The sequence below is a fragment of the Bos taurus genome, chromosome 11, assembly GCF_002263795.3.
Source record: "Bos taurus isolate L1 Dominette 01449 registration number 42190680 breed Hereford chromosome 11, ARS-UCD2.0, whole genome shotgun sequence".
Classification (NCBI taxonomy): Eukaryota; Metazoa; Chordata; class Mammalia; order Artiodactyla; family Bovidae; genus Bos; species Bos taurus.
The window spans coordinates 95,867,286-95,880,871 of record NC_037338.1 but is presented as its reverse complement, the minus strand read 5'-3'; the positions used below and the strand labels follow the sequence as shown (position 1 = coordinate 95,880,871).

General features: G+C 50.1%; 1 protein-coding gene across 5 annotated transcripts in view; it reads left to right on the top strand.

Annotated features, from left to right (window-relative positions):
- Positions 1-13,038, top strand: part of GOLGA1 (golgin A1) — a 44,009-nt gene extending 30,971 nt beyond the window's left edge. For 4 of the 5 annotated variants that reach the window (XM_010810332.4, XM_059891166.1, XM_005213125.5 and 1 more), the window contains 8 exons: positions 4,057-4,146; positions 5,083-5,185; positions 5,290-5,444; positions 5,842-5,988; positions 9,017-9,076; positions 9,616-9,786; positions 10,300-10,386; positions 10,832-13,038. In XM_010810332.4, coding sequence (XP_010808634.1) covers positions 4,057-4,146; positions 5,083-5,185; positions 5,290-5,444; positions 5,842-5,988; positions 9,017-9,076; positions 9,616-9,786; positions 10,300-10,386; positions 10,832-10,912 — 894 coding nt within the window. In that variant the 3' untranslated portion in view covers positions 10,913-13,038. The remainder of the gene's footprint in view (positions 1-4,056; positions 4,147-5,082; positions 5,186-5,289; positions 5,445-5,841; positions 5,989-9,016; positions 9,077-9,615; positions 9,787-10,299; positions 10,387-10,831) is intronic. The other variant, NM_001192954.1, reaches the window with a different exon arrangement.
- Positions 13,039-13,586: the final 548 nt, after the last annotated feature.

The window sequence follows — 13,586 nt, the reverse complement described above, 5'->3', positions numbered from 1 at the left end:
ACTGTGAGTAGAGAAGGAGCGGAACTGGCATTTGTGGATGGTTAGGGGGTTGTCGAGGAGGCAGCTGGAAGTTTTAAGCAGAGGGATGATGTGAGAAGTTTTGTTTTAAGAGGATTACTCTGGCTCTGTGTGAAGAATGCTCTGTAAAGGAGGCAAGTACAGAAGCAGGAAGACCTTTGAGGAGGTTTGTATATCACTGTGCTTGCTCTGTTTAAGAATATAAAAGGCAAAAGTGAACATTTTAGCAGGGATTCAGAAATTGTAATAAAAGTAGTTTTGAAAAGGAATTAAATAAGAGTTTCAAAACTGAAAAGTGCAGTAGCTGAAAGTAAAAATGCAGTAGATTTCCAAAGGACCTGAGGAAACTTTCTGGAGGAATAGATATTTTCACTGTTTTTTTTGAATTATGGTTTCATCATAATTCATCAGTTGTACACTTTAATTATGTGCAGTTTATTATTGTCAATTATACTTAAGTAAAGCTCCTAAAAAACAATGAGCTTAACAGCAGATTAGAACTCAAGAGATAAGTAATGGAAGAAAGGGCAGAATGAAATGCAGGGAAAAAATGATAAAAGACAGGATACTGTGAGATGCTTTATCGTGTGTCAGTGGAAACTCAGAGGCAATGAAAAAAACTGAGAAGCATTCAAGAGATGATGGGTGAGAATTTTTCAAACTGATGAAAGCTGTCGAGTCACAGGGACAGGTATAAGAGTTCTTCCAGATCCAAACAGGACAAATTTTAAAATCCATACCCAGACACCGTATTGTAGTAGCGCTAAAAGAAAAGCAACAAAACACCAAGAATTAGTTGATAACAGACGTGCACTAAGGAAGTACTGGAAGGAACATTCTAGATGTACAGAAGACGTAAAGAGAGAGGAACGAATGGATAGCAGTGCTTATTGCAAGTATGTGCCCAGGACGAAAATCTGACGCACAGCACACTGTTCACGGCCCAGCTGGGAGAGAAGAACCACCCCAGTTATTTGAGTGAGAATTTATGTTCTAAGGTAAAGTTTCTTCTCCAGCACTGAAACAGTTAAAAGATATCACAAAGGTAGCAAGTGTAGGACTCAGCTTTCCAACTGTAGGACTAAGAGAAGAAAGTGAAGAAGTTGGAATTAACTAAATTCCAACTTAGTATTCCAGCAATTAACTTAAGTCCTCTTCTTAGGAATTAAGAAGAGGAGCTCCACAGATTTGCCAGTCAGACCTCTTATGAGGGGGCTCTGTACTACAGTTGGTGCTGGTGTGTGTGCTGGGCGATAGGGCCATGAGTGAATTCAGCTGCAGGTGTCAGAAGACTGCAGAGTGGATGCAGCTGCTGCTTCAGGAAGAACTTGCTGCTGCCAGGGCCAAGCTGCATTGCTGGCAGAAACTGCAATCTGACCAAAAGGAGGAGTCTTTTCCTCCCTCCTCCTGCATTCCAGTCTCCCTGGAGCTCCCCCTGCTGGCAGAATTGAGTATGGATCAATATCTAAGTATGGAGCCGGCTGGACCCGGAGGGAGAAACATGGTTTGCAGAATCCCAGGTTCAACATCTAAGAGCAGAATATGAAACATTGGGTGTGGGCTGAGGCAGTAACTGAAAAACAGCACACACAGGCTTTTTCGGAGCGTGGTTAATTTTCAAACGTTTGGGTGAATTTTCTCAGTGTCTTGGATTTCTGGTTTAATATCATTATGGTCAGATAATATTCTGAATGATTTCAGTGCTTCATATTTATTTAGACTTATTTTATGACCCAACCTATCTTGGTAAGTAACTGAATGCACTTGAAGAAATATGTATAGTCTGCTCTTAGGGAGAGCGTTCTGCAAATGCTAAAGAGGTCAGATTGGTTAACAGTATCGTCCACATCTTCTGTAGGTCTTCTGATTTTGTCTGTTTGTTTTGGTCAGTGTGCCTCATCACTTGCTGAGAGGGGTGCTAAATCTTCAACTATGATCCTGGATTTGTCTCTTTCTCCCTCTGTCAATCTGTGCTTCAAGTATTTTGAAACATTATTTTAGGTGCACACTTTTTTTTTTGTATTGTTCGGATCCATATTTTTCAGAACAGTCCTCTGGGAAAATCATTTCCAGGTGCAGAGAACTGTGCATGTGGGTGGTGGCCTGCTGACTTGCTCAGTGACCCTGAGCTCAGCCTCAGATCCTGGGTCGTGTGTGTTTCTGTGGCACTAGCACAGACTTTAGAACCACACAGATTCAGTTCTGGGTGCCACCCTGGCCCCTCACGAGCTGCTCCTTGAAGGAATCTAGTTTTCTTTTTTCAAACTGAAGGTGATGACCCTTGACCTCAAGAGGATGATACCGTGAGGATAAAGCATGACCATGGATGAAAAGTGCCAAGTGCAGTTCCTGGCATGGAGGTGCTTTGAGCCTCTGCTTCCTGCCCTGACACGCTTTCCTGTTTTCTTGCTCGCAGCCTGCCTCCTGTCCCCTTAAGACAGCGTCAGTTGTAGTGTCTGTCCTGAACTTCCCCAGAAAAGGCTCCTGTAGGCATATGACGCTCTTGTCCCCCTTCCCAGCACCTGGGCCTGCAGGGCCAGGATCTCATAGCTCGGCTCAGCCTGAAACCCCTTGTTCCTTCTCCTGTATCAGCAGAGCTTCTCCTATGCGGGGGATTGTCTGGGGTAGTTCAGGGTCCCACTGTCAGCCTCTTAAGTTCCAGCACCAGTTTTCCTTCTCTACTAGAGGTGGACTCATGGAAAGCCAATTCTGACAGCTCCCCGGTAGACGTCAGAAGGGACAGGCCGTGAGGTTGGCATCTCCCTCCGTTCACCCCCCGGCTTGTGTAAGTGGAAAAGGAGATTTCACAGGTGAAGCTGAGCAGTTCACAGAACCAGAAAGGCTTGTCTGACTAGAATGTGGGCCTCTGGTCTCCTAGCTTGCCTCACCTGACTTACCCTGTGTCACCCAGCTTGTCCTTGCATTCCTCCATGATGGATGATAGGACATCACTTCAGCAACTCCACACTGATAACATTCCAGCTTAGCAACCCCAGGGGAACGAAGACATGTCCCACTCACCGTTACCATACTAAAAAGGGATTTTGATATAAAAAAGGATTTGATTGGTTCATCTTGGATGACAGAGCCACCCTTGGACAGATTGATTTGGCCATGGGTATGAGGTACTATGATTGACCAGGCCTGATGAACATGCTTATTCCTATAGCCACAAAACAGGGGCATCATTATTGGCAGCCCTACCAGAACCATGTGGAATTGCAGGGCGGCAGTGGGGAATAGCAGTGATGAGACTTTTACGCCCAAAAGGGGTGATTGTGGGTAGATAGAAACACCAGACATTCCTGACCAGTGTGCAGGCACCTGAGAAGCCATATTATTATTCATCTGGGGGTTGATGAGTGAGCACAGCATCATGTCAGGGAAGAGGACTGATGCGTTTGTCAGGAAAGAGGCGCCGTGATCTGGGAAGGGCCAGTGGGGCAGCCCTGCTTGAGGTAGAAAGGCCTGGGTGGTAGAGTGTAGCAGCCAGAGCCTTGGCTCTGAGCTCAGGCACTGGCTTAAAACCTGGCCCTGCCACTTACTCGCTCTCAGACCTCATGCAAATTACATGACCTCTCAGAGCTTCAGTTTTCTGTCCTGTACTATGGATGATTTTGATGAATCTGACATTTGCTCTATTAAAATTTAGTAGTTGCTTGTTATCATTTCTGTAACCAAATTGTTCCAATCAGCTGCTCCGTTCACATGGGCCTGAGTCGTGTGGTTCTGTGTTGATTTCATTAGAGCAGCTCTTCAAGTCTGGGTCCTCTAGCCTTTGGCCTGAGTACTGACTGGCATGCTCATGGGATGACCAACCCTCAGCGGTATGCCTGTCCCTAGAGGGGTTAGTGGGCTGTGCACTGGGACAATTCTCACAGAGGAACGGAAGGCCGTGCAGCCAGAAGGTAGCCTGGGAACCTCGGGGAGCAGGAGACGCACTCGTCTGTTCCTGTGGGCTTCACCTGGTGTGTGCAGTGAAGAAAGTGGGAACTGGGTTTTGGGACTCAAATCTCCTACCCATTTTCTGGATTGTAGGAAGAATGGAGCCAAAGAGAAATCGTGAGTGTGGCAATGGCTCAAGCCCTGGAGGAGGTGCGGAAGCAGAGGGAAGAGTTGCAGCAGCAGGTAGGGCCCGTGGGATGCGGCCCCCAGCAGTCCCAGCCAGGACTGATCTACCTCCCATCTCTTCAGAGCAGGGGGTGGACACAGGTCTAGGAATGCTGCCAGCTGCTTGGTTTCCCTGATGTCTCTAGGAAGGCAGGAGAAAACGTTAGAAACCCTCCAGACTTCCCTGGTGGTCCAGTGGTTAAGACTGTGCTTCCAATGCAGGGGGTGTGGGTTTGATCGCAGGTCAGGGAACTAGATCCCACATGCTCGAGAGTGTGGCCAAAAAAAAAGACAAAAGGAAAGAAACTCTCACCCCATGGGATAACCTTTTAAAATTTTGATAGTTGGTTACTGTTACAAATGTTACCTGGAGGCAAGTCCACACCCAGGTTCTGATTCTGGGAGGTGGGCCCCACTGGCTGCAGGCCCCAGAGACCACAGTTGAGCTTTCAGCCAGAAGGGTGGGAGAAGCTGCCATCTTCTGAGGACAGGCTCAGGCTCAGGCCCCAGGTCTGGGTAACTGGCTCTGAGGCTCTGGTAGGTTCTTAACAGGTCTGTTGGAGTTGCCTCTGAAAAGACCCTGTGATAATCACACCTTCATGAATACCACAACAGTGAAGTCGTGTGCATCCAGTGCTGGGCATGCCACAGGCACGCAGGACATGAAGTTACAGTCATGACAGCCTGTGGGAAGGCTGGGCTAATGGCCATGTCTGTGGTGGGCCCACTGCAGGCAGGGGGCCGTGGGGGCAGGGGCCCCTGTGCCTGCCGAAGAGAACTGACTTGCGCGTGTTTCTGTTAATAGGTGCAGAGGTTAGCTTGGGAAATGTTCTAGGCTGTGGCCTTCAGGGAGGGATTCATGGAGGACCCTGGGTAACGGAAAAGTGGAGACTCCTTTAAGGAAGATGTGATTGCTACTCCTAGCCTTCTCTCATATTGGGTTTTCTCTCCAAGGCCGCTGACCTGACAGCCATGATGGGCGAGAAGGAGCAGAGTCTGCAGGAGAAAATGGAAGTGATTCTCCAGAAAGAGCAGGAGATTCTCCAGCTGAAGAAAGGTGAGGGCCCCTGCCCCCGGCTGAGCCTTCTCGCCTGTTCTTGCTGGGGACCCCAGCATGGAGGGGCCCAGTCAGTGTGCTCACTGCTTCTGTGCCTGGCCTAGGTCACGACTCTGCGCTGCTGCAGACACGCCAGCTGCAGAGCGAGCTGGAGGCCCTGCAGGGCCTGAGGGCCGAGGAGGCCACGGCCACGCGGGAGGACCTGCTGAGGCTGACGGGCCAGGAGCGGCCCCTGGTGCTGTCAGCCAGCAAGCCCCATGTGAGTCCTGCCTGAGCTGCTCAGGGTGTGGGGGCAGTGGGGGGGCAGCATGTCACCAATGGGCGGAGGCAGTGGGCAGGCCTGGGGGGCGCTGGGCAGCTTCAGCTTCCTCTTCAACGGGAGGGCACCTCCCTGATGAGGGATTTGTGAGCATTGAGGAGCCCATCTGATGCGACAACACCTGTCCGCGTTCAAGTGCTGAAGCCCTCCTTCCCAGCCGGCTCCTTATATGGGAGGTTAATTGTCCCCCCCGGAGGGCCCTGAGGGGATCTCCATAGTCTGGTTCCTGCTGGTGCCTGGCGGACACATCAGTCATCCCCTTTGCAGTGAGTCAGGCCCCGCCCCAGGAGGTCGGTGGCGTAGCTTGACCGTTACCTGTGCTGCCACCACCCTGTAGGTGACCTCGAGGGCCAGGCAAGACCCCGAGTACCAGCTTCCAGCTGTGGAGGGAATACCAAACGGAGAGATGGGGGCAGCCACGGATCTGGGGCAGCTACAGAAGGAAAAACAGGACTTGGAGCAGCAACTTCTAGAGAAAAATAAGGTGAGGATGCTTCACCTCAGCTGTTTATGTCTCCTTTCCCATCTTTGTGCCTAAAACCCTCCAGCCCCTTCTCCAGGCTTTGTGCTGATGCCCCTGGGCCGCGCTTGGGGGCGGTCTTACCTCCCATTAGAAGGCCTTCCTTCTGGCTCTTCTCTGCTTGCTTGCCTCGTGCATGGCCCTCTGCTTTCTCACTCCACAAGTCGTCTCCAGCCCTGACCTGAGGTGGCGTCCGGAGTGTCAGGGCTGGGGCAGTAGCAGGCCTCGGTGTCCCCGCCCCCTCTGCCCTCGCCAGCCGGTCTTAGCCAGTCCCCTGGCCTCTGCACCTTCTTCTCCAGCTGTGAAATGAGAGCGCTGATGCTTGCCTTGAAGCGGTTTGGGGGTTTTAGGGGGCGGGTATTGGGTGATGAATTGAAACTGTTAATTTCCTGTAAGTTTTCTGGTATTTGATAGAGGCTTAATAAATGTCATGATTCCACCCATCCTGCCTGGCCTCTGCACCTGTAAATGCAGGGGCTCATTTGAGCCTGGGTTTACTGTGTCCTGTGAAGTTAATGTACGGCCTGGTTAGTGCTCTGGCCTGAAATTCTGCCTGCAGATCGTGTGGTTGCTGTTTAACACGGGAAAAGGGGTTCCTTCTTTCTCTTCCCCGCCCCCACCTCCCTCCCTCCCTCGCTCCCTCCCTGTCTCCCCCTTCCCCTCCCCACACCCACTGATCTCTTCTGGGCAATACAGACACGCACACACTGTGTGTCCCCGGGCCCTGCCCTCACTCAGCTTCTCCAGGTCACACTCGCATCCGTGGTGATCTCACCCGTCCTGTGTGCTGCTGGCACCTTACCACGCTTCCAGTCCAGACAGCGCCCGTGAACTCAAGACTTCTGTATCTACCGTATCTCTCTGTGTCAGTGTCTGAAAGGCAGCTGAAATCGGAAACATTCAGAGCCAGACTTCAGACTGACCACACTTTCTAGCATCCGCTGCCATCTTTTCTATCTCAGGAAGTGGCCAGAACCTTGCAGCCATCCCTGACCCCCTGTTTCTCTCACAGCCAATGTCCAGATCATTAGGAAATCCCTCGTGCTCTCCCTTCAAACTATACGCGGAAGGAGCTGCTTCTCCTCCCGCCCCTGCTGCCACCTGCTACCTGGTGACCACCCTGTCTTCCCTGGAGGACAGGGATGGGCTTCTAACTGGTTCCCCTGTGCTTGTTTTTTCCAGCGCTCTGATGACTCACTGTTCCCATAAAAGCCCAAGTCCTTACGGTGGCTGCAAAGCCTGAGTGGTCTGGCTCCTTACTGCCCTTCACCCCGCACCCTCTGAGTGGTCTGGCTCCTTGCTGCCCTTCACCCCGCACCCTCCGCTTCCCCTGCATTTCCTCACGTGCAGCAGCCTCGCCTTTCTGTGAATCCCAAGCGCCCTCCCGCCTGGGCCCTTGCACTTGCTGAGCCTTCTGTCTGGAAGATCCTCCCCCAGTCCCCTGGCCTCCTCCGTGGTGTCATTTTCTCAGTGAGGCCTCCCCTGCTGCTCTGCCGACCCTCCCCACCAGAACTCCTGTCCCCCCACCTTCCTCTTTTTCTCCAGGCCTCTTATACCTTGTGATACACTGTAGATTTGCTGGTTAACTTTTTCCCTCCAGAGGGCAGACATTTTTTCTTTCCTTTTTCTTCCCCCTTTTTTTTTTTTCGCTGTTTCCTCAGTCTCTAGACCAGTGTAGAGACTCAGTATTTGTTGAGCAAATTAATGAATGAGTCAAAAACCTAGAAAATCAAGTAACATAAAATAGCAAGTGTACTTTTGGGGGAATGCCCAGCCCCGTGGTCAACCAGAGAATACACAATGAAACAGAATCTCACCATTCTGTCAGTGAGGTGTTGGAGGCAGTGTGACGTGCTTCACAGGAGCTGGAGACGCTTACACAGTCCCCAGCCCAACCATCTTGTTCTCTAGAGGACTGTGGACATACCACTCTTGAGAAAATGAAGCTTATTACAGCTTTGTTTAAACATGGAAACTCAGGGAATTCCCTGGCAGTCCGGTGGTTAGGACTTGGCGCTTTCACTGCCATGCCAGTGGTTTCAGTCCCTGGTCAGGGAACTAAGGTTCCACAGACCAGGCAGTGTGGTAAAAAAAAAAAAAAAAGGAAATTTGGCTATATAAGAAGACATGGGGCATCCCCTAGAGTTACTGTCACATTAAAAGTTATTATTAGGAAAACTAAAGCTGTGGAAACTCTGATAAATGCAAAATACTATTCAGAGTTCTAGCTATTCAGTGCAAGAATGGTGACATGGGCTAGAAGTTCATAGGAAAAACTCTTTTTGATATGTTAGAGTTGTGAGGTTTTGGAGAAATTTTTATTTAAAATTCTTCCCTGTATTGTTTACACAGTAAATGTTTTCATTGGAAAACAAAGTTCAGCCTTTCTGGTTATTAATGGAATGTGTAATAAATTATATTTAAGGCCTGTAATACTAATAATTAAACTCACCAAAAATAGGAAAATAAATGAAAGCTATAAAACCCAGCGTTGTTGGGTTATGCCAAAAAGCTGTGATCTCTTACACTGTTCCAGATCAGCACTGAGAATTCTTACAGTATTCTAGGAGATCAGTGGTGGTGGTGAGAACTGTTCAGTTTTGGCCCAGGTATCCTCTTTTGGGGTGATAGCACGTAAATATAATTCTGAAGGACAGAATGTACTATGCAGAGGCATTTTGAGCTCTGCCACCTACAGGGGCAAGTGCCTGAAGCAGTCCTGAGGACCCAGGCCATAGTGGGGGCAGCACTGGGCCGTGGCCCGGCAGGGCCCAGAGAGCAAGTGCGTGCAGAGCAGCAGCATGTGAGGGGAGAGGCCACGGCGGCGGGTGTGTCATAAGCACGAGCCTCTCAGGAGACGAGGCAGGGGCATCTGACAGGTGTATGCGGACCCAAGGGGTTTTCTGTCTGTGCTGTGGTCCTTGGCACCTTAGAGATGGTGAAACGTGCATTTAATGGATGGCTTTTTGTGGGGGTGGGACTTTGATCACAGACCATAAAGCAGATGCAGCAAAGAATGCTGGAGCTCAAGAAGACTCTGCAAAAGGAACTGGTGAGTGACCCTTCTCCCTGCCGCCCGAGCCCTGCTGGCTGCGTGGTCCTCCTCAGGGCCCTCACTGCCTGATGGTGCTCCCTTCCTCCCCTGGGACCGCAGATCTCTGGGAAGTCAGATGTTGGCTGGTGGGGCGTGGCCCTGCCACCTTGAACGTGCTCCTGGAAAGTGGCTCTGTGACCCCTGGCACAAGCCCTCTTTCTGTGAGCCAGTGTGTTTTCTGAGAGGTCAGTGAGGTGATGTGTGTAGCACGCATGCATGCAGAAGGCCAGGTCGGGTGCTCACTGCCCCAGGAGACTAGTCCTGACCTGGATAAAGGAAATGGCTGAACTTCCTCATGTCCCTCTATCCCTCCTCCCAGCCAGCACCCTACCTTCTTAGGTGCTGGCGCTTCCTTCCCAGCTGAGCCCCTGTCACCCTGCTGTGTTCCGTGTGTGGCAAAGAGCTTCAGGTGATCACAGCCTAGGCCAGGTGACTTTCCCGTGTCATTTTCAGATCTGTCTTGAAGGGCTCAATGTAGCATCTTTGGTTTTTTTCAGAAAATTAGACCTGATAATGAGCTTTTTGAAGTCCGAGAGAAGCCTGGGCCTGAGATGTCAAACTTGGCACCTTCGGTCACAAATAATGCTGACCTGACTGACGCTCGTGAGATCAACTTCGAGTACCTCAAACACGTGGTTTTAAAATTCATGTCCTGTCGCGAATCTGAGGTAAAGGGCTTTTGAATTGCCCTTTGGGTACTGAGTTCCACCTGGTTCATTTGTCTGGGCCTCACCTGGCTTCCCACCAGTTCCATTTCTTTCTTCCTTTCCCCCAGTCCACTTTGACCACAAGTGTGGACACTTAGTCATGTCTCCAGCTGGCATTGACCTGCTGGTTGAGCAGCCCGCAGGGGACTCCTAGTAGGGAACTGGCTCCTGGGAGATGGGGGTTGGATGCCGAGGCCAGGGTCCAGGGAGCTGCATCTGTCCAGCGGTCCTGCCTCCTGCTGAAGAGCAGGGAGCTGCCATGGCCGTCCTGGTGATCTTGCCAGTCCCCAAGTAAGAGGTAGGGGAGAAGAGCCAGCAGCCCTCAGAATGCCCACCTCCACCCTCTATGTGGTCCTTGCCGACCAAGCCGGGAGTGCACCAGAGGAGCAGGACCGGGAGATGGCTACCAGTTAGCTGCTGACCGCCTGCTAACTCCCATCGAGGCCCATGGCAGCAAAACTTACTTTGTTTCAGGCTTTTCATCTTATAAAAGCTGTGTCAGTGTTGCTGAACTTTTCACAAGAGGAGGAGAACATGCTCAAAGAAACCCTGGAGTATAAGGTAGGGTTTCCTGGTCTGCTGTCTGCCTTCCAAAAACTAGTCAGTCGTCCCAGCCCTGGCAGATGAGAGCAGTGCACGGCTGCATCATTAGCTTGGAAGGTGCCTCTGGATGATGAACTTGATGGGGCAGTGCTGACTGAGGACACGCTCTGTGCCCACAGGTCTCTGCTGTACTTGACTAACAGGCCTGTGACAGCACTCCCATTGGTATCACTTCATCAACAGCTCAGGTCTGGCTAGCACCCAGACTTTTTAAAAAAGTGAAAAATACCCATAAAGTACCTGCATAAAAGCTGTAGTAGAAAACACTGAGCTGCTCCCACCAGAGTCAGGATCGTGGAGGGGAGGAAGGGCCAGGAGGGCAGGATGGGAGGGGAATCTTTCAGCTCCTTCTGCACCCAGTCCTGGCTCCTCATCTCTGGAGCCTTTTTTGTTTCAAACACAGATGTCGTGGTTTGGGTCCAAGCCAGCTCCCAAGGGCAGCATCCGGCCGTCTATCTCCAACCCTCGGACACCGTGGTCCTAGGTGGCACTACCCAGGGATGGGGGCTCCAAGGGCTGACACTTTTTCTGTGAAAAGAACACTGACACACCACAGTCCTGGTGGGTTTTTAATCACTGTAACTGCAGTATTTTGTACAAGCGTCTGAACATTGTTTACAAGACTTAAGGCCCACTCCTGCAGACTGATACGAATCTCAGGAGGTCGCTGATCCTGACATCCTGGTTTCCGGAGAGCCCTGGCACAACCCACATTGCCACAGTGCTGCTAAAATCCCAGCTCTGGCCAGCACCCACCTGCACCTGAATCTTCTTTCAGTTAGCACTTAAAGCTGAAGCCCTCAGCCTGTGTCAAGAGGGGAGGCAGCCAATCCATCATGTGGTGATGATGCTGGACAGACAGGCCTTCAAAACGGTGCCCAGGAGGGCAGACCCACCTGCTTCTGCCGTGAAGAGCCAACTCAGTGAGGCTGGCTTTTTTCAGCTCCCTTTCCCTGTTTGTAAGTTTGGGTTCAGGTGAGTTAGAAGAGGCTTTTGAGCGCTTCCGCCCAAGGAAACATTATTTCACCTTGCTACTCAGACATCCTAGAACTTCAGATGTGTCCATCTCTAAGGTACTCTGGGGCCAGTGTGGATTAATGAATATATGCACCTTTCTGACAGTATCTCATTTTACTGAAGAAAACTAGCAAATGTGTAAAAAGATTCTTAGTACCAAATACACTCAATTGCCTTTTTAATGAATGTACTTGTGGTGGATAGGTTGCTGGTAAACCATTTTAAACTATTTTTTATAGCTAAAGTTCCTCGCTATTATAAACATGTCTTCTGTATTATAAAATCCATTTAACTGGTGTTCTTAAGGGAAAATCAGAGCATCAAGAGGAAATTATTTCTAAGATTGGGATCCTTGTCCCAATCTGCCTCCCTCTGAAGCAGTGGTGGTATTTCACTTGCTTAGATCTTAATTCTGTTGTTATAACACTGAGCAAATGCTAATCAATGTTTTCTACTGCTGAGGACAGTCTGCTGTATTCAAAGGAAGCCGCAGCTGCTCCTCTCCTCCCCCCAGCCTTGACCAAAACGTTGGAGGTGGACTGCCCTTTAAGTGGAGCCACCATCTCCCCATCGCCGCACCCACCCCCGGATATTTAAGATGACACTACATTCACGTGTGGCGTCCAGGCGGCCCCTGCCTGGCTGCAGTGCTCGACAACACGCAGATGGCTCTGGGAGTGACTGATGAAATCTCGTATTCATCATCATTAAAGAAAGGGAAACACTTGCCCTGGATAAGCCACACTTTCAGATCTAAAGGGAAACTGTATAGTTTGATGAAAGTTTTATTGGTTAAATAAAAAACTGAGTTACTAACTGGAGCTCCTAGATTTATCATCAGTTACCCAATGATGTTAGGTTTCTCAATTGTTTAGGGCTAATATATATATAAAATATATCTCACAGGAAAGCAAGGATATGCAGTTAACGTAAGACAGTCCCATGGCCCTCGAAGTACCAAGCAAGGGCAGCATTACCCACATCCAGCTCGGGCTCTGCTGCCCAGTGACGCTTGTTACCCACCTCCTCCTGCGGCTCCCCCGGCAGATGCGACCCGCGTCTAGGAGCCCGTTTCCCATTATCTGGTGGGGACACAAACCAGGACTCCCTTCTGTTCCATCATTTTGACAAGTAGGAAGTAGCTCTTCCAGCTGTTCCAGGAAAGAGTTCCTTAAATTGGGTAGTTAGGGCGATCCCAGCACAGCTGTGGGAGGCCCCGCCGACTCCCGTGGCCTCTCCAGCCCTTGAGCTGGTCTCGACGCCCCAACACCCGCCGGCAGTTTTAGACACAGTTGTGGGGCCCCGTTAGGTCTGTTCTTGCACAGGGAGGATTCGTTCTGATTAGGCTTTCCTCCTGCATGTTGAATTTCCTTCAGCTTTAAGAGGAAGAGTGGAGTAAATACTCTTAAGTGATTTAATGCACTTTTACTTGTATAGAACGTTCTGTGCTAGACAGTACATAGAGCCCTTTATATGAGCGTCGGATCTTGATCTCACCCTCCATGTTGTAAATAGGGACTGTATTATCTAAAACTGCTGTAGAAAATACATTTGTGGTGCAATACACTTTTGATTAAAGCCCTTCAATCCAGATGCAGTGCATTTTACTTATCGGTTGGTGTCAGCATCTCCTCTGTGACTTGTTAAATTTAGTACCTTGTGTCTCACTTGAAAACTTCAAGGCTAGCTTCAAGGGCCTTAGAGCATTTGTCTTGCAGAAAGAACCTTCCCAGGTTAGGTTTGGGTGAGTAAATATTATATTTGTAGTTTAATGAAGCCAGCAGCCTAGTCCTACCTCCCAGGAAGGGTGGGGGTTCTGCAGAGGAGCTGGGAGGATTGTCACTTTGGTCAACATCCATCTCCAAGGCCCGCATGACTGGGGAGAGCTTCAGGAATACGAATGGGGTCCTTACCATAACAGAATGCAGACTACAGTTCCATGTGCTAAAAAGGAAAGACAAGCATCTGCTCTTCAGACAGGCCTACCGTCAGCGGTTACAGGGAACAAAATGTGCCTTGTCTGTGTACAGGCTTGTTCCTACCTGTTTGTCTCTTCCTCCTGTAAAGAAAACCCCTCAGCATCACAGTGTTCCTGGCAAACCGCCAAGCCCAGCGTCAGGAGCGGGTGATGGGTGCACCTG